The following is a 26,018-nucleotide window of genomic DNA, read 5'->3' on the forward strand; positions in this document are numbered from 1 at the left end:
TTGCATCACTTCTTGCAGTTCCTTTAGGCCAGCTTTTGCACATAAAGCCTCCTCATGTATGATGCAATGGAAGCCAATCAGTGGATGACCAACACTTTTTGCAAACAGATTTACAAATCCTGCCTTCTCACCAGTCATGTTTGGGGCACCATCTGTTGTGACGGATACTACTTTTGAAATGTCAATTTGCCGAGTAGAGAATTCGTTTACAACTGTTTTACATATTTCAGCCCCGATAGTACGCTCAGGTAGTGATGCAAGAGCAACCATCTCTTCACATACTTCATCACCCCTACAAAATCTAGAATATATGGCTAGCCTAGCTGATGATGTAATGTCTGTACTTTCTTCAACACAAAGAGAAAAAAACTTGCATGAAGACAAATCTTTTGTCAATTGTTCAGCTGTATTTCTTTCCAACTTAAGTATCCTATCCTTAACTGTTTTCCTACTCACAGGCAAATCTTTAATGCGCTGAATAATCTTTTTCTTTTCTGAAAAGTTGTCAAAAAGAAAAGGTGCACATTCTAGCCAAGCTTCTTTAATATACTCCCCATCACAGAGAGCCTTTCCGTGTTGGGCAATAACTTTTGAAACTTCAAAACTAGCAGCAACTAAGTTGGAACTGGGCCTACCTGAAATATAATTCATAAAAGTTTCAGCTTGTGTTATTGTCTTGCTCTGTTCACCAGAAATTAATTATCTTTGTTCCTCCTCAGTTTTATTGCTTAAGTTCTTATGAACATTTTCAAAATGTCTCTTTACAGAAGAAGTTCTACAAACAACTGTGTCAGAACAGAAAATGCATAAAGCTTTATCATCCTTCGTAATCATGCCAAACTTTTCAGTCCAGTATTCCTTAAATTCTCTAATATCCTCTTCATTTGACTGACATCGTTTCTTAGCTGGTGGTGGTGACATTCTGTACAATCTGTAAAGGGCATGAAATTAAAATAAGTAATATATTGATATGCATGGAAGAGAAGGAAGATCAAAAGTAAGTCAAAATAGCATATGATGAGTAACTCCAATGAGTAGCAATGATAACGGATTGTGTTGGCGTTGTGAAGTGCAGTGATGAGAAATGAATTAGCCTACTTCTACTGAAATGCGAGTATTTAAAGAATTATTTATTTCCTGTTAATATTATAGCACACACAAACTTTGTAGTAAAGTATATGTACGTTTATTCTAATACCAATCAATAAGTTTAATAAGCCAATGTTTGAGGTAAGCGTGACGAGACAATGAACACAATAAAAATCTTCAGAGGATTATTTTTCTTTTAAGAAAATTAGAGGGTTTTCTTTATTTTACATAATTCCAGAAACAACACCAGCAGCCGCTTATCACAAAGACACTACTTCCTAGGCATTGAGTACTTATGCCAAGAGTTTATAAGACTTCACTTGGTTCGATAGACAAAACCCGTTTTTGAGTGTTTGTGTGGTGTGTTGTGGCGAAACATCGTTGAGTCGGTGACATCTTGCTTATGTCAGCTCTGTTCTTAGGAAGCAGGCGAGCGAGTACGTGGGAATTTAAGGATTAAGACTATTCTTACAATGATATTGAATTTCACAAAGTTATTGATTTATAAGGGGAATAATTTTCACCTGGAGATGAAGTACTGAGCTTCTTCTCGGGGAGGAGGCAAGTGAGCAACTGTGAGAAACACTACGAAGCAAGACTGTGAGAGAGAGTTACGAGTCTGAGATCGTCTGAACATGTGTTCATTACGGGGACTTCATGGGGGTGGGGGACTGTTGATTTCACTGGTTATATTACGGCCGTCAATGGAGAGAAGGGGAGAGCATAAGAATTCTTATCTTTCTTTAGCTTTCGAAGGTGAAGATGCTTTAGATTTAGATAGTAAAGTGAGTTTAATTAATATGCGTCAAACTGAAGTCGGGCGGCATTCAAACACATGAGGTTTAGGGGGGGGGGAGATGTTGTGGTGGTTTAAATTCAAAGTTTACGAAATTAATTTTTAAAGGTGGGCAGGCATGGCGTATTTTGCCTTCACAGATATGATTGTCAGTGTACACTATGGTTATGGGTGGAGCCTTTAGGTTAGTAAGGCTTATTACATAAAATATGAGCCAAAGTAAATAGAGGGGAATCATCATACATCGGCATGATCGATGACGTAAAAAAAGAAGGTAACTATGACAACAAGATCAACTTCTTTTTCTTGAGATCTCTTTAGCTTCGTAGAGCTTAAATCTCTTCACCACCAGGACGTACATATACTGTCATGGCATGTAAGCTTATACCCCAAGGAAAGTAGTTTTTTTTTTGTCTGTGCTTAGGGTAACATGTGCTTGCATCTGTGCTTAGGGTAACCTATGCTCTTGCGTGCCAGAGACAAGTCATCGGCGTGCCAAGTTTAGCACGCGTGCCAGAGGTTGCCCACACCTGGTATAGATTCATTTCTCTCAATGTTTGCTGACGATGTCAAAATTATGAGAAGGATTAAGACAGAAGAGGATTGTTTAAGGCTTCAAGAAGACCTAGGCAAACTGAAGGAATGGTCGAACAAATGATTGTTAGAGTTTAACCCAACCAAACGTAATGTAATGAAGATAGGTGTAGGGAGCAGGAGGCCAGATACAAGGTATCCTCTGGGAGAGGAAATTCTTCAGGAGTCAGAGAAAGAACAAGACTTGGGGGTTGATATCACACCAGACCTGTCTCCTTCAGCCCATATCAAGAGGAAAACATCCCCGGCATATGCCAGGCTGGCCAACATGCGAACGGCCAGCAAACTTGTGTAACACACACACACACACACACACACACACACACACTATCAACAAGGAATCGCATGTAGGCGAGGATACGTGGAGAGTCAAACTATTGGAGGTGGTGACTAAAAACTTTTTAACCCAGCATGTCAGAGAACCCACAAGGATGAGAGGAAATGACCTAGTCTTCACTCTGAACGACTCTGACATAAGAGAAATCGATTTGGAGGCCCCCGTAGGAATGAGCGACCACAGTGTACTAGTGTTTGAGTACCTGATTGAGGAAGAGTTATTGAACTCGAGGAGGGATACTGAAAACATAAGATTGGCATACCGAAAGGAAAAGTATGAGGAGATAAAAAAAAATCCTAACAGATATAGTATGGGAAACAGAGCTCAGAGGAAAGACGGACCAAGACTTGATAAACTACATAGCGCAGAAGTGCAAGGAAGCAGAAAACAAGTTTGTCCCAGTCCAAAAGGAAAGCAGTGAAATAATGATGAGAAACCCATGGTTTAATCAGAGATGCAGGATAGCTAAGCAGCAAAGTAAAACGGCATGGAGAAACTATAGGAATAACAGAACACTTGAGAGCAGAGAAAGATACCAGAGTGTCAGGAATGAATATGTCAGGATGAGAAGAAAGGTAGAAAGACAATGCGGAAATGACATCGCAAGCAAGGCAAAGACTCAGCCTAAATCGCTGCACAGCTACATCAGGAGAAAAACAACAGTAAAGGAACAGGCTATGAAATTAAGGGTAAGGGCAGAAGGATTCTCTACAAACGACAAGGAAGTGTGTGAGGAACTGAATAAGAAATTCCAGGTCTTCACCTTAGAGCAAGGAGAAATTCCAGAGATAAGAGAGGGAATAGTTAACCAGGAACCACTGGAAGAGTTTGAAATTACCAGCGGGGAAGTAAGGAAGTGTTTACTAGAGTTAGATGTGACAAAGGATATTGGCCCAGATGGAATCTCCCCTTGGATACTAAAGGAAGGAGCAGAAGAACTGTGCCTGCCACTCTCCATAGTGTATAACAAACCACTGACAATAGGGGAACTGCCAGAAATTTGAAAAGCAGCAAACGTAGTCTCGATATACAAGAAAGGGGATAGACAGGAGGCACTGAACTACAGGCCAGTGTCCCTAACCTGCATACCATGCAAGCTGATGGAGAAGATTGTGCGAAGAAAGCAAGTGGAACATCTAGAGTGAAAGATCTTTGTAAAACAGCATCAACATGGGTGCAGGGAGTGCAAGTCCTGCCTCACAGGGTTACTTGAATTCTACGACAAGGCAACAAAATTCAGGTAAGAAAGAGAAGGGTGGGCAGACTACATATTTTTGGATTGCCAGAAAGCCTTTGATACAGTACCACACAAGAGGCTAGTGAAAAAACTGGTGATGCAGGCTGGAGTGAAAAGGAAGGTACTCCATTGGATAAAGGAGTACCTTATCAACAGGAGACAACGACTCAGTGTGAGGGGTGAAGTCTCAGATTGGCGAGACGTTACAAGTGGAGTCCCGCAGGGGTAAGTCCTTGGACCTATACTGTTTCTGATATATGTAAATGATCTCCCAGAGGGTATAGACTCGTTTCTCTCAATGTTTGCTGATGATGCAAAAACTATGAGGAGGATTGAAACAGAGGATGATAGTAGGAGGCTACAAGATGACCTAGACAGACTGAGTGAATTGTCTAACAAATGCTGTTGAAGTTCAACCCGAGTAAATGCAAAGAAATGAAACTAGGCAGTGGAAACAGGAGGCCAGACACAGGATACAGAATAAGAGATGAAGTACTGAATGAAACGGATAGAGAGAAAGATCTAGTAGTTGATATCACACCAAACCTGTCTCCTGAAACCCACATAAAAATAATAACGTCAGCGGCATATGCGAGGCTGGCTAACATATGAACAGCGTTCATGAACCTTTGTAAGTAATCATTCAGAATCTTGTATACCATATATGTAAGACCAATATTGGAGTATGCGGCCCCAGCATGGAGCCCGTACCTTGTCAAGCACAAGACGAAGCTGGAAAAGTTCAAAGGTATGCCACTAGAATAGTCCCAGAATTAAGAGGCATGAGTTACGAGGAAAGGCTGCGGGAAATGCACCTTACGACACTAGAAGACAGAAGAGTAAGGGGAGACATGATCACAACCTACAAAATCCTCAGGGAAATCGACCGGGGAAACAAGGATAAACAATTCAACACTGGTGGTACGCAAACAAAGGGACACAGGTGGAAACTGAGTACCCACATGAGCCACAGGGACGTTAGGAGGAACTTTTTCAGTGTCAGGGTAGTTAACGGATAACATGCATTTGGCAGTGATGTGGTGGAGGCTGACTCCATACACAGTTTAAAATGTAGATATGATAGAGCCCAGTAGGCTCAGGAATCTGTACACCAGTTGATTGACAGTTGAGAGGCGGGACCAAAGATCCAAAGCTCAACCCCAGCAAGCACATATTGGTGAGTACACACACACACACACACGGGGAGCCGGTGGCCGAGTGGACAGCACGCTGGAGACGTGATCCTGTGGTCCTGGGTTCGATCCCGGGCGCCGGCGAGAAACGATGGGCAGAGTTTCTTTCACCCTATGACCCTGTTACCTAGCAGTAAATAGGTGCCTGGGATTAAGTTAGCTGTCACGGGCTGCTTTCTGGTGTGTGTGTGTGTGTGTGTGTGGTGTGAAAAAAGAAGAAAAATAGTAGTAGAAACAGTTGATTGACAGTTGAAAGGCGGGCCGAAAGAGCAGACCTCAAATCCCGCAAGCACAACTAGGTGAATACAAACAAACACACACACACACACACACACACACACACACACACACACACACACACACACACACACACACACACACACACACACACACACACACACACACACACATATATGATGATCTAATCCAGGGGATTAAAAGTGAAGTCTTTAATAAGATACAGGGCGAGGTTCAAAGACTCAAACAAGAGTTTATGGATTATATTCAAGAGGAAATCACGAAGAGCAGGGTAGAATGGCAAGGAGAAATATCTAGGCTTACTAATGAATTTGGCAGGAATAAGGGAAGCTTGGCAGGGGAAGGGGGAGTAGTAGTAGGTGGAGTAGCGGGTGTAGGAGGGGTAGGGGTCAGCCAGGGAGAGGGCCACCAGCATGACCCTGAACTGAGAAAGAGGACACTCATAATCCATGGATTAATTGAAGCCAGGGCACCATCGAGGCAGGAAAGGATGGAGATTGAGGATTTGGAGCTACAGGGGATCTTGAGAGACATGAGAGCCCAGATGGCAGGGAATGAGGTGCAAGTTCAACGACGCATTGGGCCATACAACTGTAACAGGAAACGACCTGTCCTGGTACAGTTCACTAACGAAGAGGCAGTGGATTACATACTGCATCACAAACACTTACTCAGAGGTAGCGAAAATTACTACAACGTATATATTGACAAATTCATGACGAAGGAGGAACAGATTGCCCACAGAGCAAGCAAACAACAATACAACTCTTCCCATTTGAGAGTAGCTACACACCCCAGTGCTAATCCACCCCATGCTAACCAGCTCACACTTGCTTCTCAGGTCACCCCTTCCCCAAATCAGCCGCCCCTGCTTATCTCCCCAACACATCCCTTGACCCCTCTGACCCCACTGGAGTCAAATTCATCCCACATTCCAAGGACCCCCTCATCACCTCAACCCCCAAAACCCGTCCAGCCCTCATCCCCTCAACCCCCAAAACCCACCTAGCCCTCATCCCCTCAACCCCCAAAACCCATCTAGCCCTCATCCCCTCAACCCCATGAACCCACCCAGCCCTCATCCCCTCAACACCCAAAGCCTACCCAGCCCTCACCCCTCCTCATCCCCTCTCCTTCCATGTGACCCCCCACCCTTGCAAGGGGGGTGGGAGGTTCCCCCACCCCCTCCCAACCTCTCAACCTCTATCTGACTCCCAACCTTACGCTATCTCGCAACCGCTCTATGCCCTCCCTAATCTTCAGACCCAGTATGCCCTTCCTACTCCAGACCTACCTACCCAGGCCCTACCCCAGACCCTCCTACCTACCTTCCTAGAAGCCCAGCCCCCAGTAGCCCCCCAAGCACCCCTCCTGAACTCTTTCACCCCCATACACCCCCCGGACCCCCCCAGACACGTCCCGGATCCCCCCGGACAATTCCCCGGACCCTCCCCGCCCCCAGTCATCCCCCAGACACCCCCCAGATCCCCCAGATCCCCCCTGCCCCCAGTCACCCCCCAGACATCCCCCAGATCCCCCCAGACCCCCAGAGAAAGGGAGAACTCTGCTACAAGAGTTTCCATGAAGAATCTCAAGGTTTGGTACACCAATGCTGATGGGGTATCTAATAAAGCAGAAGAGATAAAAGAAAGAGTGAGTGAAGCAGATCCTGACATAGTTGCAATTGTGGAAACTAAAATTAATGACATGATCTCAGATGCAATCTTTCCTGAAGGGTACCAGGTGATACAAAAAGAGAGGACACAGAGACAGGGAGGGGGAGTAGCATTCCTAATAAAGCGGAAATGGAAGTTTGAAGACCTGGGAAATCGAGTTACCAATGAGTGCACAAGCTTCATACAAGGAACTCTGACAGTAGATGGGAGGAAGATTGTGATCTTGGTAATCTACAATCCCCCACCAAACAGTAGAAGACCCAGGCAGGAGTATGATGACAACAACAAAGCATGTATAGATGAACTGCAGAAGGCAGCAACACTAGCCCACAGAATGAGAGCGAAGCTGCTGATCATGGGGGACCTAAATCATGGAGAGATAAATTGGGAATCAAGGAATCCCCATGGAGGGGACGAAACGTGGGGTACAAAATTAGTAGATGTTATAGACAGGAATTTCCTGACACAACATGTGAAGGAAGACACAAGGGAAAGAGGAGGAGATGCACCGAGCCTATTAGACCTGATTTTCACCCAGAACGTAGAAGATATCCAGAATTTAGAGCATGAAATACCTCTAGGGGCCAGTGACCATTGTGTCCTAGTCTTTGACTACATGATGGAATTCAAACTTATGACCATGGGACAAGAGATCTGGGAAAGGAGAGCTGACTACAGGAAAGGGGACTATATGAGGATAAGGGACTATCTGGGTGAAGTGCAGTGGGAGGAAGAAATTAGAGGAAAAACAGTCCAAGATATGATGGACCTAGTCATACAGAAATGCCAGGAGGCCGAAGAGAGATTTATACCAATGGTAAAGGGAAAAAATAAGAAGGAATATAATAACCCATGGTTTAATAGACAGTGTCAGGAAGCAAAAATGGCCAGCAGGCGGGAGTGGAGGAAGTACAGAAGACAAAGAACAGAGGACAACAGAAGCAGATACAACAGAGCTAGGAACGATTACATTAACGTAAGACGAACATCGGAAAGGGACTATGAGAACGATATTGCAATCAAAGCGAAAAAACAACCTAAGTTACTACACAGTCATATAAGAAGAAAAATGTCGGTGAACGACTAAGTGACAAGACTAAGGAAGACAGAGGGGGCATATACTGAAAGTGACAAGGAAATCTGCGAGGCACTGAATGCCAGTTTCCATGGAGTGTTCACTACCGAGCCTGAGCAGCTCCCATTGTTGATAGGGGTTACCCTAGATAAAAGACTATCAGAAATAGAGGTGACAGCAGAGGAGGTAATGAAACAGTTGACAACTCTAGATACAACTAAAGCAGTTGGACCAGACAAAGTATCACCGTGGATACTAAAAGAAGCAGCACAGGCCCTCAGCGTGCCTCTGGCAATGATCTTTAATGAGTCACTTATGTCAGGAGAATTGCCCAGTTGCTGGAAGAAGGCAAATGTCGTGCCGATCTTCAAGAAAGGTGATAGGGAGGAGGCACTTAACTATAGACCTGTATCAATGACAAGCATCCCCTGTAAAATACTGGAAAGAATAATTAGGCTACGACTGGTTGCACACCTGGAGAACATTAGGTTTGTGAACAAACATCAACATGGGTTCTGGACAGGGAAATCGTGCCTAACAAACCTTCTGGAATTCTATGATAAAATAACGAGGATAAGACAGGACAGAGATGGTTGGGCAGACTGCATATTTCTGGACTGCCAAAAAGCCTTTGATACAGTACCGCACATGAGACTGCTGTTCAAGCTCGAGAGGCAGGCGGGGGTGGGGGGAAAGGTCCTAGCATGGATAAGGAACTACCTAACAGGAAGGAGCCAAAGAGTTACGGTAAGGGGCGAGAAGTCGGACTGGCGAACAGTAACAAGTGGAGTACCACAAGGATCGGTGCTGGGACCAATTCTATTTCTTGTATATATTAACGACATGTTTACAGGCGTAGAGTCCTACATGTCGATGTTTGCGGATGATGCAAAGTTGATGAGAAGAGTTGTGACAGATGAGGATTGCAGGATCCTCCAAGAGAACCTGAACAGATTGCAGAGATGGTCAGAGAAATGGCTACTAGAATTCAACACGAGCAAATGTAAAGTTATGGTAATGGGACTAGGAGATAGGAGACCAAAGGGACAGTACACAATGAAGGGGAACAGCCTACCTGTAACGACGCGTGAAAGAGACCTGGGGTGGACGTAACACCTAATCTATCTCCTGAGGCACATATTTATAGGATAACGACAGCAGCGTACTCTACACTGGCAAAAGTTAGAACATCATTCAGAAACCTAAGTAAGGAGGCATTTAGGGCGCTTTACACTGCCTACGTAAGGCCAGTCTTAGAGTATGCCGCCTCATCATGGAGTCCCCATCTGAAGAAGCATATAATGAAATTGGAAAAGGTTCAGAGGTTTGCAACGAGACTCGTCCCAGAGCTACGAGGGATGGGGTATGAGGAGCGCCTGAGGGAACTGTGCCTTACGACACTAGAAAGAAGAAGGGAGAGGGGGGACATGATAGGAACATATAAGATACTCAGAGGGATTGACAGAGTGGACATAGACGAAATGTTCACACGGAATAGTAACAGAACGAGAGGACATGGATGGAAGCTTGAAACTCAGATGAGTCACAGAGATGTTAGGAAGTTTTCTTTTAGCGTGAGAGTAGTGGGGAAATGGAATGCACTTCAGGAACAGGTTGTGGAAGCAAATACTATTCATAATTTTAAAACCAGGTATGATAGGGAAATGGGACAGGAGTCATTGCTGTAAACAACCGATGCTCGAAAGGCGGGATCCAAGAGTCAATGCTCGATCCTGCAGACACAACTAGGTGAGTACAACTAGGTGAGTACACACACACACACACAGGGGAAGGTGAACCAGCCATACTTGATCTGATATTTACCCTAAATGAGTGGGATATAAGGGAAGTTAAGTTGGAAGCCCCCTTCGGAATGAGTGATCACAGTGAATTGATCTTTGAGTACTTGGTAGAGCTAAGACTTATCTCCCCAAAAACAGAACTAGGAAACAAAAGGCTGGCTTACCGAGAGGGGAATTATGAGAAGTTTGCTATCGGACACAGAACTCAGAGCGAAGTCTGTACAAGACATGATGGACTATGTCACAAAAGTATCAGGAGGCAGTAAACAGGTTTATCCCGTCCCAAAAGGAAAAATCCGAGAAGCAAAAGAAGAATCCATAGTTTAATAAGGCATGTATGGAAGCAAAGGAACTGAAGAAAAGGGCGTGGAGGAACTTCCGAAATAACAGAACATCAGAAACCAGAGAACCAGGAATGAGTATGTTAGTCTTAGAAGAGAAGCAGAGAAAAAATAAAAATGATATGGCAAACAAAGCCAAGACCGAAACAAAACTACTCCACAGTCACATCAGGAGGCAAACAGAGTAAGAATAGGTGATGAAACTTAGAACGGTTGAGGACAAATATACAGAAGATGACAAAGAGGTGTGTGAAGAACTCAACAAGAGGTTCCAGGAGGTCTTCACAACAGAACGTGGTGAGGTCACTGCGCTAGGAGAGGTGGCAATAAACCAGGGGGCCATGGAAGGGCTCGAAATTACAAGACATGAGGTCAAGAGACACCTGTCGGATCTGGATAAGAGAAAGACTGTTGGTCCAGACAGAATCTCACAATCGGTATTAAAAGAGTGTGTAGATGCACTTTGCTTGCCACTCTCTATAGTGTATAGTAGGTCAATGGAGACGGGAAACCTACCAGAAATATAGAAGACGGCTAACGAAGTCCCAATATACAAGAAGGGTGACAGACAAGAGGCGCTGAACTACAGGCATGTGTCCTTAATTTGTAAATCATGCAAGGTTGCTTCGTGACAAATCGTCAACATGGGTTAAGGGAGGGGTAGATCTTGCCATGCAGGCTTTATAGAATTCTACGACCAAGTGACAGCAAGATCAAGCAAGAAAGAGAAGGATGGGCGGACTGCATTTTCTTGGACTGTCGGAAAACCTTTGGCACAGTACCCATAAGAGGCTAGTACATAAGTTGGAGAGAGAGGCTTGAGAAACAGGCAAGGTGCTCCTGTGGATAAGGGAATACCTAAGTAATTGAAAGCAGAGAGTTACAGTGAGGGGGTGAGACATCAGATTGGCGTGAAATCACCAGTGGAGTCCCACAGCGCTCTGTGCTTGGACCTATCCTGTTTCTGATATACGAAAATGATATCCCAGAGGGTATAGACTCATTTCTCGCAATGTTTGCCGACGATACCAAAATTATGAGAAGATTAAGACAGGAGGATTGCTTGAGGCTTCAGAAAGACCTGGACAAACTGAAGGAATGGTCGACCTAACGGTTTTGAGAGTTTAACCCAAGCAAATGTAATGTAATGAAGATAGGTGTAGGGAGCAGGGGTGATAGATACAAGGTATCATCTGGGAGATAAATTGCTTCAGGAATCAGAGAGAAAGACTTGGGGGTTGATATCATGCAAGACCAGTCCCCTGAAGCCCATATCAAGAGGAAAACATCAGCAGCATATGCCAGGTTACCCAACATAAGAATGACCCTTAGAAACTTGTTTAAGGAATCATTCAGAAATTTGTATACCTCATGTGTCAGACCAATCCTAGAGTATGCAGCTCCACCATGGAGTCCATATATAGTCAATCATAAGACTAAACTGGAAAAGGTTGAGAGGTTTGCCTAGTACCAGTCTAGTATCCGAACTGAGGGGGTATGAGCAACGAGGAGAGACTGCGGGAATTAAGCCTCAAGTCGCTGGAAGACAGAAGAGTTAGGGGGACATGATCATCACATACAAGATTCTCAAAGAATTTAATTGGGTAGATAAAGACGTAATTTAACATAAGGGCACACTCACTATGGGACACAGGTGAAAATTGAGTGCCTAAATGAGCAGCTGAGATATTAGAAAGAACTTTTTTACTGACAGAGTAGTTGACAAATGGAGTGCATTATGATATGTGGTGGAGGCAAACTCCATACACAGTTTCAAGTGTAGATAGGATAGAACCCAATAGGCTCAGGAACCTGTACATCAGTTGATCGACAGTTGAGAGGCGGGACCAAATAGCAAGAGCTCAACTCCAGCAAGCACAAATAGATGAGTACAACTAGGTGAGCATACATACACACACACACAGGGGACCTGGTATCCTGGTGCATAGCACACAGGACTCGTAATTCTGTTGCGCGGGTTCGATTCCCGCTCCAGGCAGAAACTGGTGCATCTTTAGAAACTGTATATCAGGTGTATCCCAGTATTAGAAACTGGGGCAAATTTTCTTTCACCATGAATGCCCCTGTTACCTAGCAGTAAATAGGTACCTGGGAGTTAGTCAGCTGTCACGGGCTGCTTCCTGGGGTGTGTGTGTGTGTGTGTGTGGTGTGGGGAAAAAACTAGTTAGTAAACAGTTGATTGACAGTTGAGAGGCGGGCCGAAAGAGCAAAGCTCAACCCCCGCAAACTAGGTGAAAACAACTAGATGAATACACACACACACACACACACACACACACACACACACAAACACACACACACACACACACACACGTCTTTAAAGAGTCACTTATGACGGGAATATTGCCCAGTTGCTGGAAGAAGGCAAATGTACCGATTTTCAAGAAAGAAGATATAGAGGAAGCACATAATTACAGACCGGTATCACTGACAAGCATCCCCTGCAAAGTACTTGAAAGAATAATTAGGCTAAGACTTGTTGCACACCTGGAGAACATTAGGTTTGTAAACAAACACCAACATGGTTTCTGGACAGGGAAATCATGCCTAACAAACCTTTTGGAATTCTTTGATAAAATAACAAGGATAAGGCAGGACAGAGAAGACTGTGCAGACTGCATATTTCTAGACTGCCAAAAGGCCTTTGATACACTAACACACATGAAACTGCTATACAAACTTGAGAGGCAGGCAGGAGTAAGCAGAAATACCCTAGCATGGGTAAGGAACTACCTAACAGGAAGGAGCCAGAGAGTAATGGTAAGGTGCGAGAAGTCGGACTGGCAAACAGTAACGAGTGGAGTACCTCAAGGATAGGTGCTGGGACCAATCCTATTTCTAATTTACGTAAATGATATGTTTACAGGAGTGGAATCCTACTTGTCAATGTTCGCAGATGACGGAAAATTAATGAGAAGAGTTGTGACAGATGAAGATTGTAGGATCCTCCAAGAGGACCTGGACAGGTTGCAGAGATGGTCAAAGAAATGGTTACTGGAGTTCAATACGAGTAAATGTAAAGTTACGGATATGGGATCAGTTGAGAGGCGACCAAAGGGACAGTACACAATGAAGGGGATCTGCCTACCTGTAACGATTCGAGAAAGAGACCTGGGAGTGGATGTAACACCTAGTCTAACTCCTGAGGCACATATATAAATAGGATAACGACAGAAGCGTACTCTATACTGGCGAAAGTTAGAACTTCATTCAGAAACCAAAGTGAGGAGGCTTTTAGGGCGCTTTACGCTGTCTACGTGAGACCCGTCTTAGAGTATGCCGCGCCATCATGAAGTCCCCACCTGAAGAAACACATTAGAAAACTGAAAAAGGTTCAGGAGTTTGCGACGAGGCTTGTTCCAGAGTTACGAGGGATGGGATATGAAGAGCGCCTGAAGAAATTGAACCCAAGACACTAGAAAAAAGAAGGGAGAGAGGGGATATGATAGGAACGTTTAAAATACTCAGGGGAATTGACAAAGAGGAAATAGATGAAAAATTCACACATAATAGTAACAGAACGAGGGGACATGGGTGGAAGCTGGAAACTCAGATGAGTCACAGAGATGTTAGAAAGTATTCTCTTAGCGTGAGGGTAGTGGAAAAACGGAAAGCACTTATGGAACAGGTTGTGGAAGCAAACTCTATTCATAATTTTAAAACTAGCTATGATACGGAAATGGGACAGGAGTCTGCTGTAAACAACCTATGGCTCGAAAAGCGGGATCCAAGAGTAAATGCTCGATCCTGCAAGCACAAATACGTGAATACAAATAGGTGAGTACACACACACGCGCGCACGCACGCACAAGCAGAAAGGAAGCACAGCGCTCTGAAATCACTGTTCTGAGAGCTGCTAAGCACAACAACCTGGGAATGTGTGTGTGTTTGTAAGAGAGAAATTCATGTATTCGATATGATAGAGGAAAATTGGTCTGGAATCTTTACATTAGTCAACCGACAGTTAGAAATTCGGGGTCCAAGAGCTAACAGCCTGAACCTGCAGGCACACATAAAATATACATACACACACGAAAAAACATGCGCTTGCGCAATTTCCGGGTATGTGGGGAAATTATTGATATAAATAACATTTACTGATTGGGCATTGCTACATAGCTTGGAATATATATTAGCAGACATATATTTCCGGTTATAATATATATATATATATATATATATATATATATATATATATATATATATATATATATATATATATATATATATATATATATTATATTTTGGTAGCAGTCTTTCTTGTAAACATATGTTGTTGAATATGACCGAAAAAGTAAGATTAATAATTCTAACACGAATCTTCTCAATATTTCTTATGTTTTTCTTCACTGTCGGTGGTAATAAAAATATCAATTCTCCGAAATTCATTTTTTAATGTCTGACGCCTGAACGCGTTTCGTAATTGTATTACATTTTCAGAAACTTAATTTACACACAAATTCTTCGTACGTATACTCTATTGGATGAGATGATATGGTACAAACCTTTTTGGTGAGGTGACAAACACAAGACAGAACACGAAACAATGGGTATAAATTGGATAAGTGAACATATGAATGGAAGTAACTGCAGAAGGCCTATTGGTCCATACTTCCTCTTACTGCTTCCATATTGGTTTGGGGTCTTGAAGTGGGTAGAATATAGTTGTGCATTAATTGGCTGTTGATTGCTGGTGTTGACCTTTTGATGTGTAGTGCCTCTCCAATATCAAGCCGCCTGCTATCACCGTACCTACCGATGATTTCTGTGTTGTTTGTTAAAATTTCTCTGGTAATGGTCTGGTTGTGAGAAGAGATTATGTGTTCCTTGATGGCTCCCTGTTGCTTATGCATTGTTAGTCGTCTAGAAAAAGACGTTGTTGTTGTCTTGCCTATATACTGAGTTCTTTGGGGCTTACAGTCCCCAAGTGGGCATTTAAAGGCATAGACGACGTTGGTCTCCTTCAAAGCATTCTGCTTGGTATCTGGGGAGTTCTTCATGAGCAGATTGGCCGTTTATTGGTTTTATAATTAATTATCAATTGTATTTTCTGTTTTTTGTCTGTAGGGATGACGTTCCTATCAACAATCTCTTTCAGGACCCTTTCCTCCGTTTTATGCGCCGTCGAAAAGAAGTTCTTGTAAAATAGTCTAATTGGGGGTACAAGTGTTGTGTTGGTTGTCGCAACCGTTTGCGAAGCCGTTGTTGACTAGGACTTGTCTTACCCTACAGAGTTCATCATCGACTTCTTTCCATCCTGAGCTGTGGCTAGGAGCACGGTCGACGTAAGCGTTGACAACACTCCTCTTGCACCTGTCTGGGCAGTCACTATTGGCATTGAGGCACATTCCTATGTTTGTTTCTTTGGTATAGACTGCAGTATGGAAGCCTCCGCTCCTTCCCGTGACTATTACATCCAGAAAGGGCAGCTTCCCGTCGTTCTCCATCTCGTACGTGAAACTCAACACAAAATTCTGCTCAAATGCCTCCTTCAGCTGCTGCAGATATCTGGCATAAGGTACCTGTGTAAAAATGTAGTCAACATTCCTGCAGTATATGGTGGGTTTCAAGTCCATGTCAACTAAGACCCTCTGCTCGATGGTGCCCATGTAGAAGTACGCAAACAGGACACCTAGGGGAGAACCCATAGAACCCATCTACTTGCTTATACATGTGCCCATCTGGGCTCACGAAAGGTTCCTCTTTAGTGCAGGCTTGGAGTAGTTTCCAGAGTATGCTTTCTGGCATGTCAAGAGGAGTGCAAGCCGGGTCACGATACACTCTCTCTGCTATCATCCCGATTGTCTCGTCCACAGGTACGTTGGTAAATAGGGACTCCACATCCAACGAGGCTCTTATCCCCGTGGCCCGTGCTTCGCGCAGTAAGTCGACAAATCCCTTGGGAGACTTCAAGCTGAAAGCACAGGGTACGTAAGAAGTCAGCAACCCATTGAGTCACTTAGCCAGTCTGTATGTGGGTGTGGGTATCTAGCTGATGATTGGCCGAAGTGGGTTTCCAGGCTTGTGGGTCTTGACATTTTCATAGGCATACACAGCTTTGTATTCCCCAACAACTTTTGGCAGGTGGAGTCCGTATTTCTTGGCGTTCACAGTTTCGATGAACGCCCTTTCTTTTCGATGAACGCCCTCGATGAAGCTGCCCTTTTTGGATGTAACAGTCACGAAAAGGAGCGGAGGCTTCCATATTGCAGTCTACTCCAAAGAAACAAACATAGGAATGTGCCTCAATGCCAATAGTGACTGACCAGTCAGGAAAAAGATGGAAATTTCCATTTTGTTCAGGATAGAAACATTTCAGGATGGAAAGAAGTCGATGAAGAACTCGGTAGGGTAAGGGAAGTCTTAGTCATGAACGGCTTCTCTAACGGTTTCGTTGAATACATCATAAAAAAAAAGGTAAAACGCCATGCAACTTCTGAAGAGTCAACCAACACAACACTTGTACCCCCAATTAGACTACTTTACAGGAACTTCTTTTCGACGGCTCATAAAACGGAGGAAAGGGTCCTGAAAGATATTGTTGATAGGAAGTCATCCTTACAGACAAAAATCAGAAAATACAATTGATAATTTATTATAAAGCCAAAAAAACGGCCAATCTACTCATGAAAAACTCCCCAGACACCAAGCAGAACGCTTTGAAGGAGACCAACGTCGTCTATGCCTTTAAATGCCCACTTGGGGACTGTAAGCCCCAAAGAACCCCAAAGAATGAGGTGATTTGATAAAATGCTATGCCCAAGATTACCATCCGAGTGCCTGCGGGGAAGTGGTTCAAATAGCTTTGGCTATCACTTCCTTTTGTCCGGTCGTGATGGTCAAGTGGATTAAGGCGTCCTGTACATACCAGTTACGTTGCTCCTGGCAGTATGGGTTCGAGTCACTTCTGGAGTGTGAGTTTTCAGTTGCATATAGTCCTGGGGACCATTCAGGCTTGTTCGCATTTGTGTTCCTCACGTGTGCCCCACAGAATGAGGTGATTTGATAAAATGCTATGCCCAAGATTACCATCCGAGTGCCGGCGGGGAAGTGGTTCAAATAGCTTCGGCTATTACTTCCTTTTGTCCGGTCGTGATGGTCAAGCAGATTAAGGCGTCCTGTATATACCAGTTACGTTGCTCCTGGCAGTATGGGTTCGAGTCACTTCTGGGGTGTGATTTTTCAGTTATATATATATCATACACTGGTGGTTTCGGGTTTCTGAACCTCAAAGCAGAATCCCGTTTTATTATCAAGCGTCATGTGAGCATCCTCAGTACAGAAGGATGCCAGCCAATTGGGCACAAGTTGAGCCCCAGCTGGGACTTCAAGCCTTCTCTGGTGTGCCACAAAGCATGGAGGTGTACAGGTGCTATACCTCCCACTCACATGAACTGATAACCACATTCAAGTCCGTAAAAACATTTAGTTCACAATTAGTTACATGAGCAATATTTGTGATACCCTTGGACCTTAAAACCAGGCTGGGATCAGGTGGGTGCGAGAGGAACTGGCCCTGAAGGTCAGGTGTGGGGGGAGAAGAACTGACCCTGAAGGTCTAGTGTGGGGGGGGGAGGAGAAGAACAGACCCCTAAGGTCAAGTGTGGGGGAGAAGAACTGACCATCAAGGTCAGGTGTGGGGGGAGAAGAACTGACCCTGAAGGTCTGGTGTGGGGGAAAAGAACTGACCCTTAATGTCAGGTGTGGGGGAAGAAGAACTGACCCTGAAGGTCAGGTGTGGAGGGAGAAGAACTGACCCTGAAGGTCAGGTATGGGTGGAGAAGAACTGACTCTTAAAGTCACGTCTGGGGGTAGGAGAACTGACCCTGAAGGAGAAGTTGTTGGAGACGTCCTGATCGACGACGGTGAGGGTGGCGAGGACTTGGTCCCGGGTCAGACTCTCAGACACGTCCAGCGTCCACTCTGGCCGTGAGAACCTCGGCGGCACATCGTTCACGTCCCCCACCTCCACCACCACCGTCCCTGTCCCTTCAAGGGGGTAGGAAACACTGGTTCAGGGAGACACTTGTCACTGTCCCTGCCCTTGTCCCTGAGGAAGAGGCTGGTTCAGGGAGACAATTTACACAGCAACCAATATAACACACAAATATTCCCACAGGAATATAAAGGAAAGGGGGAACAGCTAAGGCTATGGGGAAAAGTCTATGGGGAGGCTAAGGCTATGGGGAAAAGTCTATGGGGAGGCTAAGGCTATGGGGAAAAGTCTATGGGGAGGCTAAGGCTATGGGGAAAAGTCTATAGGGAAGGCTAAGGCTATGGTGAAAGGCTAAGTCACCAGATGTGAAGTACAATGTTGGTCGTACACTCCCATAAGAAATAAGAAACGATTGTTCACAGGTTGGCTAATTAACTCTTTCATGACATGAATACAGTCAGTTTTGATAATACAAAGGTGTCTGAGTAGCCAGTGCTAGCTCATAATTAAGCTTAGTTACTTGGTATATTACAAGAATTGCTAAGGCATTTAAACAGCAATAGAGCATGAGATAAAAACAAGTTTGTTTGTTCATAATGTTGCAAACAATCTAATGTGCAGATAAGAGGAAGATTACTTGTTAATTATATTTTCTAAATATCCACAAAAATAGAATGACATTTTCCGATTGAAACGCGAAAAGTCTTCCATTTAAATTAAAAATTCGATACTGGATACTTTTCCAGTTTCTGTGCTCTGCTTGATCTCCGGTCAATATTCACTCACTCACAGGTGTTTTTATTCATTTACTTTCGTCAAATCGGTGTTGTTCATCATGAAACATTTTTTATTTTGTTTCCAATATGTAATAATTTGCATTTATCAGCATTAAAATGCGTCTGCTAATCGTTAGTGTGACAAATTAATTAATATATCTTTAGTCAGCTTTATATCTCCTTTGCTTGTTTGGTGTTGCAGCTTTGCTTCCCAGTTAAGAGGCTTCAATAAATTATGACATAGAATAGATCATTATCGATCTCATTTAAATGAGCAAATCTGGTCCCAAAATTAAACGCTAGGGCACTCCTCTTGAAATTTTTATCCATCCAGATGCATTTTCATTTCGAAGTAGACTTTTGTATCAGGATAACCAATTTTGCATGAAAACCTTAATGCAAAAGCATCTACCATTTGTTTCTGTTTTTTTTAAATAGTTTTCGTTGAGGAACTTTATTGAATGATTTCTGAAAAATAACATGGTATCTATCGCTTTACTTTCAATATATATATAGAAGTATAACAAACGAAATCAAGATAATTAATACGAACATTTTGAGAATATTTTTGGAGCAGAACTGTGGGATTGCACCACCGTCCGGGGTGACCTCGGACGCGCATCTGGCGTCACCCAGGACGCTAGTTTGATCCCTATCCAGCTTCAAACATTTTGTCATAGATATATCTCGTTATTGTGATTTCATTGTATACACACACGATTTTTATGCAAATCATTTTGATAATGAAATTATCTTTGACGCCAAATAATATACTATGAGTTCTCGAATTATTGGTTTCAGGAGTGTACCGACTACCGACGATCAGCTGATTGACCGGTAATTACAAGAAGAAAAAAATTATTTGGTAGGAGTTGGCGTGACATTGGCACGGTTTCCCTTCTTGCGGAACTATTCCTGGCTTGAGTGACATTGAAAGTATGGTCAATGTTGAAATAATATAATTTTTAGAGTTGTTTAATAATCTTGGATAAAATTTTAAAGGACTAGCTTTTTTGTCGTTGACTTTTAATAGTGATGCAAGAACATCCTATTCACAAGTTACAATGAACCGACTGACTTTTATTTATTACTCAACAATAGTGATATAAAATATAACTAATATCCTTCCCGTCTCTTCTAAGTCAACATTTTCTTCTGTTGTGTAACTAATAGACTTGGAAAGAAGAAAAAAAAAGTTTTCTCCATGTAAAACAAATATATTTTCGGCTTGCTGTGCTATTTTCTGTAGTATGTCATTAATATTCATGAATGCCAAGACGAGCGAGTTTCTTTGCATTAAATTCTAATATAATATATTTTGTTGTATTCTCCTCATTGCTTTCTGGTAATTTTTGATGCATAAAATAAAAAATATGTGTAACTTTTTTGTTCATTATTTAACTAGTTTGGTTTGATGGATACTTTTGATCAGTTGCTCTACTTCAGTGAGATACTTTTCATTTTGTTAGGAAAACTCTTCAAGCAGTTCCGCTAAATTGTCAAGCTTAAGATCAGGAACTTTTTTGCGGCCACTATTTGTTACATAAAAAATCTGATATTTAATCAGATTGAACGACGATCACTTCAACTAAACTCCCCACATCATCACTTACAAACTCCTTACTAGTAGTTAAAAGTAAATCCCTGCCATGTGCCTCCCGATTGGCTAATTTACCATATGAACTGGAACCTAGCGTTAACATCCAATAAATAATTAAATCAATATTTTATGCAACAGATTTATGCATTTTTGGGCAATCTAATTGTGACTGTCAGTTACCATTCATTGTATTATCACCGTAGGATTTTTATATTGTGGTGATTTATTCCAATCAGAGTTTAAGCATTAGTTCCCTAAACGCGGCATTATTTACTGTTTTGTTATTGATATTGAACGACTGAATTGTTCATGATGAGTATTATTTCGATTTACAAATCAAATAGACTAAAGTAGATGGCAGAATGGTGGCTTGTGGAGAGTTGACTCCGCACACTGATGCTCCACACGTCCAATGGTATAGACAGGTTAATCGAGTATACTCAAGCTAAACCACCTCATAAACACACTACTAAAACCACACTGTTGTACGCTAGAGAAGAGAGCGGTACACTCACCATAGAAGCCCCCCTTTGGTACATTGTAGAACCCAGCGGTATACGCGGGAATCCTATGGTACATCAACTGCGAAAGCCCCAGTGGTATGCTAGATCTAGAAACCCTTCGGTAAATCGAGCAGAGAAGCTGTCTAGAGTGCACTAGAGGGTCCCCCCCCATCCCCCCCTTGCCGTACACTCACCCTTGAGGCCACCGCCGTCAGTGGCCACAACCTGGACGGTGTACCGTTGAGTCTTCTCGCGGTCGAGGCAACAGAGCGCCGTGGTGATGAGCCCCAGCTGACTGTCGATGCTGAAGATGGGGCTCCCGCTCGACTCGTCTATCACATTCTTCTCCAGCGAGTAGACCAGGCAAGCGTTGTGGCCCTCATCGGGGTCATCGTGGTCCGTGGCCACCATCTGGGCCACCACGGTGCCTTGGGGAAGACGGCGTCAGTAAGGATCATATCTTCTAATTTAGAAATGCTGTAAATTTCTTAGTCGTGAAAAGCTGAGAACTAAAGTTCAACAGTAAGATGTTACTGCTTCTCTGCTTCGGCTTGGCTGGTTTTTACTTGACAAATGTAAACACACACACAGATGTATAAATACATATAATTATAATTTATTTTAAATTAATATATGAAAAAAATATTGAAGAAAGCGTCACCGGAATGAGTCGTACAATAACATGCAAATACACTTTTTTTCAGTGAATCTATAGCCAACTCTTAGCAATTTAAATAACCCAAAACTATAAGTAAAAGAATTATAGAATCTAGGGGCCAGATTCACAAAACAGTTCCGCAATCACTTACTAACCTGTAAATCTTTTCTCAATCTTTGGCGGCTTTGCTTACAATTATCAAACAGTTAATGAGCTCCGAAGCACCAGGAGGCTGTTTATAACAATAACAACAGATGATTGGGAAGTTTTCATGTTCGTAAACTCATTAATAAATGTAACCAAAGGCGTCATAGATTGAGGAAAGATGTATACGTTCGTAAGTGCTTCGTAAATTTGGCCCTTGAGTTATTCGCTTCAAGCCTATGAAATTTAGACAAATTTTTAGCACATATTAAGAAAGTTCAAATCATACTACCACTTTCTTGCTTTATGGAACTTCCTCTCAGCCTTCATGAGAAAACTATCAAGAGTAATACCAAATTATAGACCAGATATGGTTTTAGTGGTATTCACCCTGAAGCATCTCAGTGATTCGCTTCATTCCGTAAATAAGTTAAGTTTTCTGGAGCATTTGGCTAAAATTTATTCATGTCTCGCGAAGAAAGACTTGAATAAACATTTTTTTCATTAATTTCAACTTCATATATATTACCTAATGGGTTGGATATTAATGTTTTCTTTCAAGATTGACGATTTGTTTGGTGATTCGGTGAGATAGTCAACAGTTGGGATTTTTTCATAGGAAAGAACTGCGAATAAGGAAATAATGAGTTATATCGAGAGGACAACACACACTTGCGATTCGAAAGTCAGAAAGCCAGTTTAAATACATCTTTTCGGGAACTTCCATCCTTTGGTGTTCCTTACCAATTGGTACTAATTCTTTATATTGATGTACAGACAAAGGCTGGACAGAGACGCATAAACGGATCAAAGGAAAGAACTGATATCGCGCGTCAGGTCATCCATTCAATATGGGAACACGGAAGTACGAAACAACAGACAGAAAGGCACAACTGAAGACCTTCAAGCGGTCATAATGCTTACTGTATGTCTACCACCACTCTACCTGTCCTCACCCTATGTCTACCACCACTCTACCTGTTCTCACCCTATGTCTACCACCACTCTACCTGTCCTCACCCTATGTCTACCACCACTCTACCTGTCCTCACCCTATGTCTACCACACTCTACCTGTCCTCACCCTATGTCTACCTGTCCTCACCCTATGTCTACCACCACTCTACCTGTCCTCACCCTATGTCTACCACCACTCTACATGTCCTCACCCTATGTCTACCACCACTCTACCTGTCCTCACCCTATGTCTACCACCACTCTACCTGTCCTCACCCTACGTCTACCACCACTCTACCTGTCCTCACCCTATGTCTACCACCACTCTACCTGTCCTCACCATAAGTCTACCACCACTCTGCCTGTCCTCACCGTATGCCTACCACCACTCTACCTGTCTTCACTCTTTGTCTACCACCACTCTACCTGTCCTCACCGTAGGTCTACCACCACTCTTTTTGTCCTCACCGTAGGTCTACCACCACTCTACCTGTCCTCACCGTAGGTCTACCACCACTACACCTGTCCTCACCCTATGTCTACCACCACTCTGCCTGTCCTCACCGTATGTCTACCACCACTCTACCTGTCTTCACTCTTTGTCTACCACCACTCTACCTGTCCTCACCATAGGTCTACCACCAATCTACCTGTCCTCACCGTAGGTCTACCACCACTCTACCTGTCCTCACCCTATGTCTACCACCACTCTACCTGTCCTCACACTATGTCTACCACCACTCTGCCTGTCCTCACTGTATGTCTACCACCACTCTACCTGTCTTCACCTTATGTCTACCACCACTCTACCTGTCCTCACCGTAAGTCTACCACCGCTCTACTTGTCCTCACCGTAGGTCTACCGCCACTCTACCTGTCCTCACCGTAGGTCTACCACCGCTCTACCTGTCCTCACCGTATGTCTACCACCGCTCTACCTGTCCTCACCGTAGGTCTACCACTACTCTACCTGTCCTCACCGTAGGTCTACCACCACTCTACCTGTCCTCACCCTATGTCTAACACCACTCTACCTGTCCTCACCCTATGTCTACCACCACTCTACCTGTCCTCACCCTATGTCTACCACCACTCTACCTGTCCTCACCATAGGTCTACCACCACTCTGCCTGTCCTCACCCTATGTCTACCACCACTCTACCTGTCCTCACCGTAGGTCTACCATCACTCTGCCTGTCCTCACCGTAGGTCTACCACCACTCTACCTGTCCTCACCGTAGGTCTACCACCACTCTACCTGTCCTCACTGTAGGTCTACCACCACTCTACCTGTCCTCACCGTAGGTATACCACCACTCTACCTGTCCTCACTCTATGTCTACCACCACTCTACCTGTCCTCACCCTATGTCTACCACCACTCTACCTGTCCTCACCCTATGTCTACCACCACTCTGCCTGTCCTCACAGTATGTCTACCACCACTCTACCTGTCCTCACCCTATGTCTACCACCACTCTACCTGTCCTCACCCTATGTCTACCACCACTCTACCTATCCTCACCCTATGTCTACCACCACTCTACCTGTCCTCACCCTATGTCTACCACCACTCTACCTGTCCTCACCCTATGTCTACCACCACTCTACCTGTCCTCACCCTATATCTACCACCACTCTACCTGTCATCACCCTATGTCTACCACCACTCTACCTGTCCTCACCCTATGTCCACCACCACTCTACCTGTCCTCACCCTATGTCTACCACCACTCTACCTGTCCTCACCCTATGTCTACCACCACTCTACCTGTCCTCACCCTATGTCTACCACCACTCTACCTGTCCTCCCCCTATGTCTACCACCACTCTACCTGTCCTCACCCTATGTCTACCAACACTCTACCTGTCCTCACCCTATTGTCGGAAAATCCGACACCAATTAATAATAATATCATACAGACAGATAATAATTGCTGCTGTATTGTATAAACAAGTTACCCATAGAAAATGTAATAGTAGTGGAATTTCCGTCTATAGAAAACGGGATATCATTCCACATACTGTTATAAATTCACCACCTATTATGGTGGGAATTATTCTTAAATACATTAGTCTTTGGACTTTACCATCATAAAAATATCTCATATAAATTAACTTAATTATCAGAATTAAAATAGAGTATATGTGACCCTTCTATCACTTACTGTCATCTGGACAATGTAGGCTAGTAGCATCAGTAGTGGGGAGTGGTCAGCCATTGTTTTTACTGAGACCAGAGGCATGGGAGCAATTCGGCTCCTGTTAATTTTACTTGGACAAAGTGTTATGGAAACCAAAGGTGTACCATCATCAACACGCTGTCAACAAATTCAAGTTAAGTGTTCTACCGAAACCCATTTATCTATCATTAGTGGCCATTAATGTCATTGGATAGGGTGATCCTGTTAGAGCATGAGATCGCCTCATACTAAAGGTAATTAAGCCAGGTCTTCATTGTACCTTGTACAGTGTTTTCTCTGATATAGCTGTCATATAATAGGATTCTGGCTTCACAGCTAGCGCCCTTTTGACAGGTCAAGACGAGGAAGCAAGACTTTGTGCACCAGTTACTGGGTGATGGAAGCTACCTCAAAGAGGATAATTTGATGTCTACATCCTAGTTATATCTGGTGGACTAAGGCCTGCTGTACAAATAAGATAAGGAACCTCTTCAATGTATGTAGTTAATACTGTAGTTTGATTGGCTGCATATATATAAATTCAATTAATATAAACCCCCCCTAATGTGTAGAGGATCGATTTGTGAGATTATGAGATTATTGCAGAAATATAGTCCACTTAACATCATACAAATTGCTATCGAAGTACATAAATTAAATAAATATAAATCTCACAGGTCGGTTCCCACACCTATGTTTACCACCACTCTACCTGTCCTCACCCTATGTCTACCACCACTCTACCTGTCCTCACCCTATGTCTACCACCACTCTACCTGTCCTCACCCTAAGTCTACCACCACTCTGCCTGTCCTCACCGTATGCCTACCACCACTCTACCTGT

The 26,018-nt window shown here is 43.5% G+C and overlaps 1 protein-coding gene across 1 annotated transcript in view; it reads right to left on the reverse strand.

The window, feature by feature from the left end:
- LOC123748401 (putative neural-cadherin 2) overlaps positions 1–21,645 on the reverse strand; it is a 109,566-nt gene extending 87,921 nt beyond the window's left edge. The window contains exons 1-2 of the mRNA XM_069339595.1: positions 21,429–21,645; positions 18,245–18,408 (exon numbers count right to left, since the gene is read on the reverse strand). Coding sequence (XP_069195696.1) covers positions 18,245–18,408; positions 21,429–21,645 — 381 coding nt within the window. The remainder of the gene's footprint in view (positions 1–18,244; positions 18,409–21,428) is intronic.
- Between the last annotated feature and the right edge of the window lie 4,373 nt (positions 21,646–26,018).

This window comes from Procambarus clarkii, chromosome 42 (assembly GCF_040958095.1).
Source record: "Procambarus clarkii isolate CNS0578487 chromosome 42, FALCON_Pclarkii_2.0, whole genome shotgun sequence".
NCBI lineage: Eukaryota > Metazoa > Arthropoda > Malacostraca > Decapoda > Cambaridae > Procambarus > Procambarus clarkii.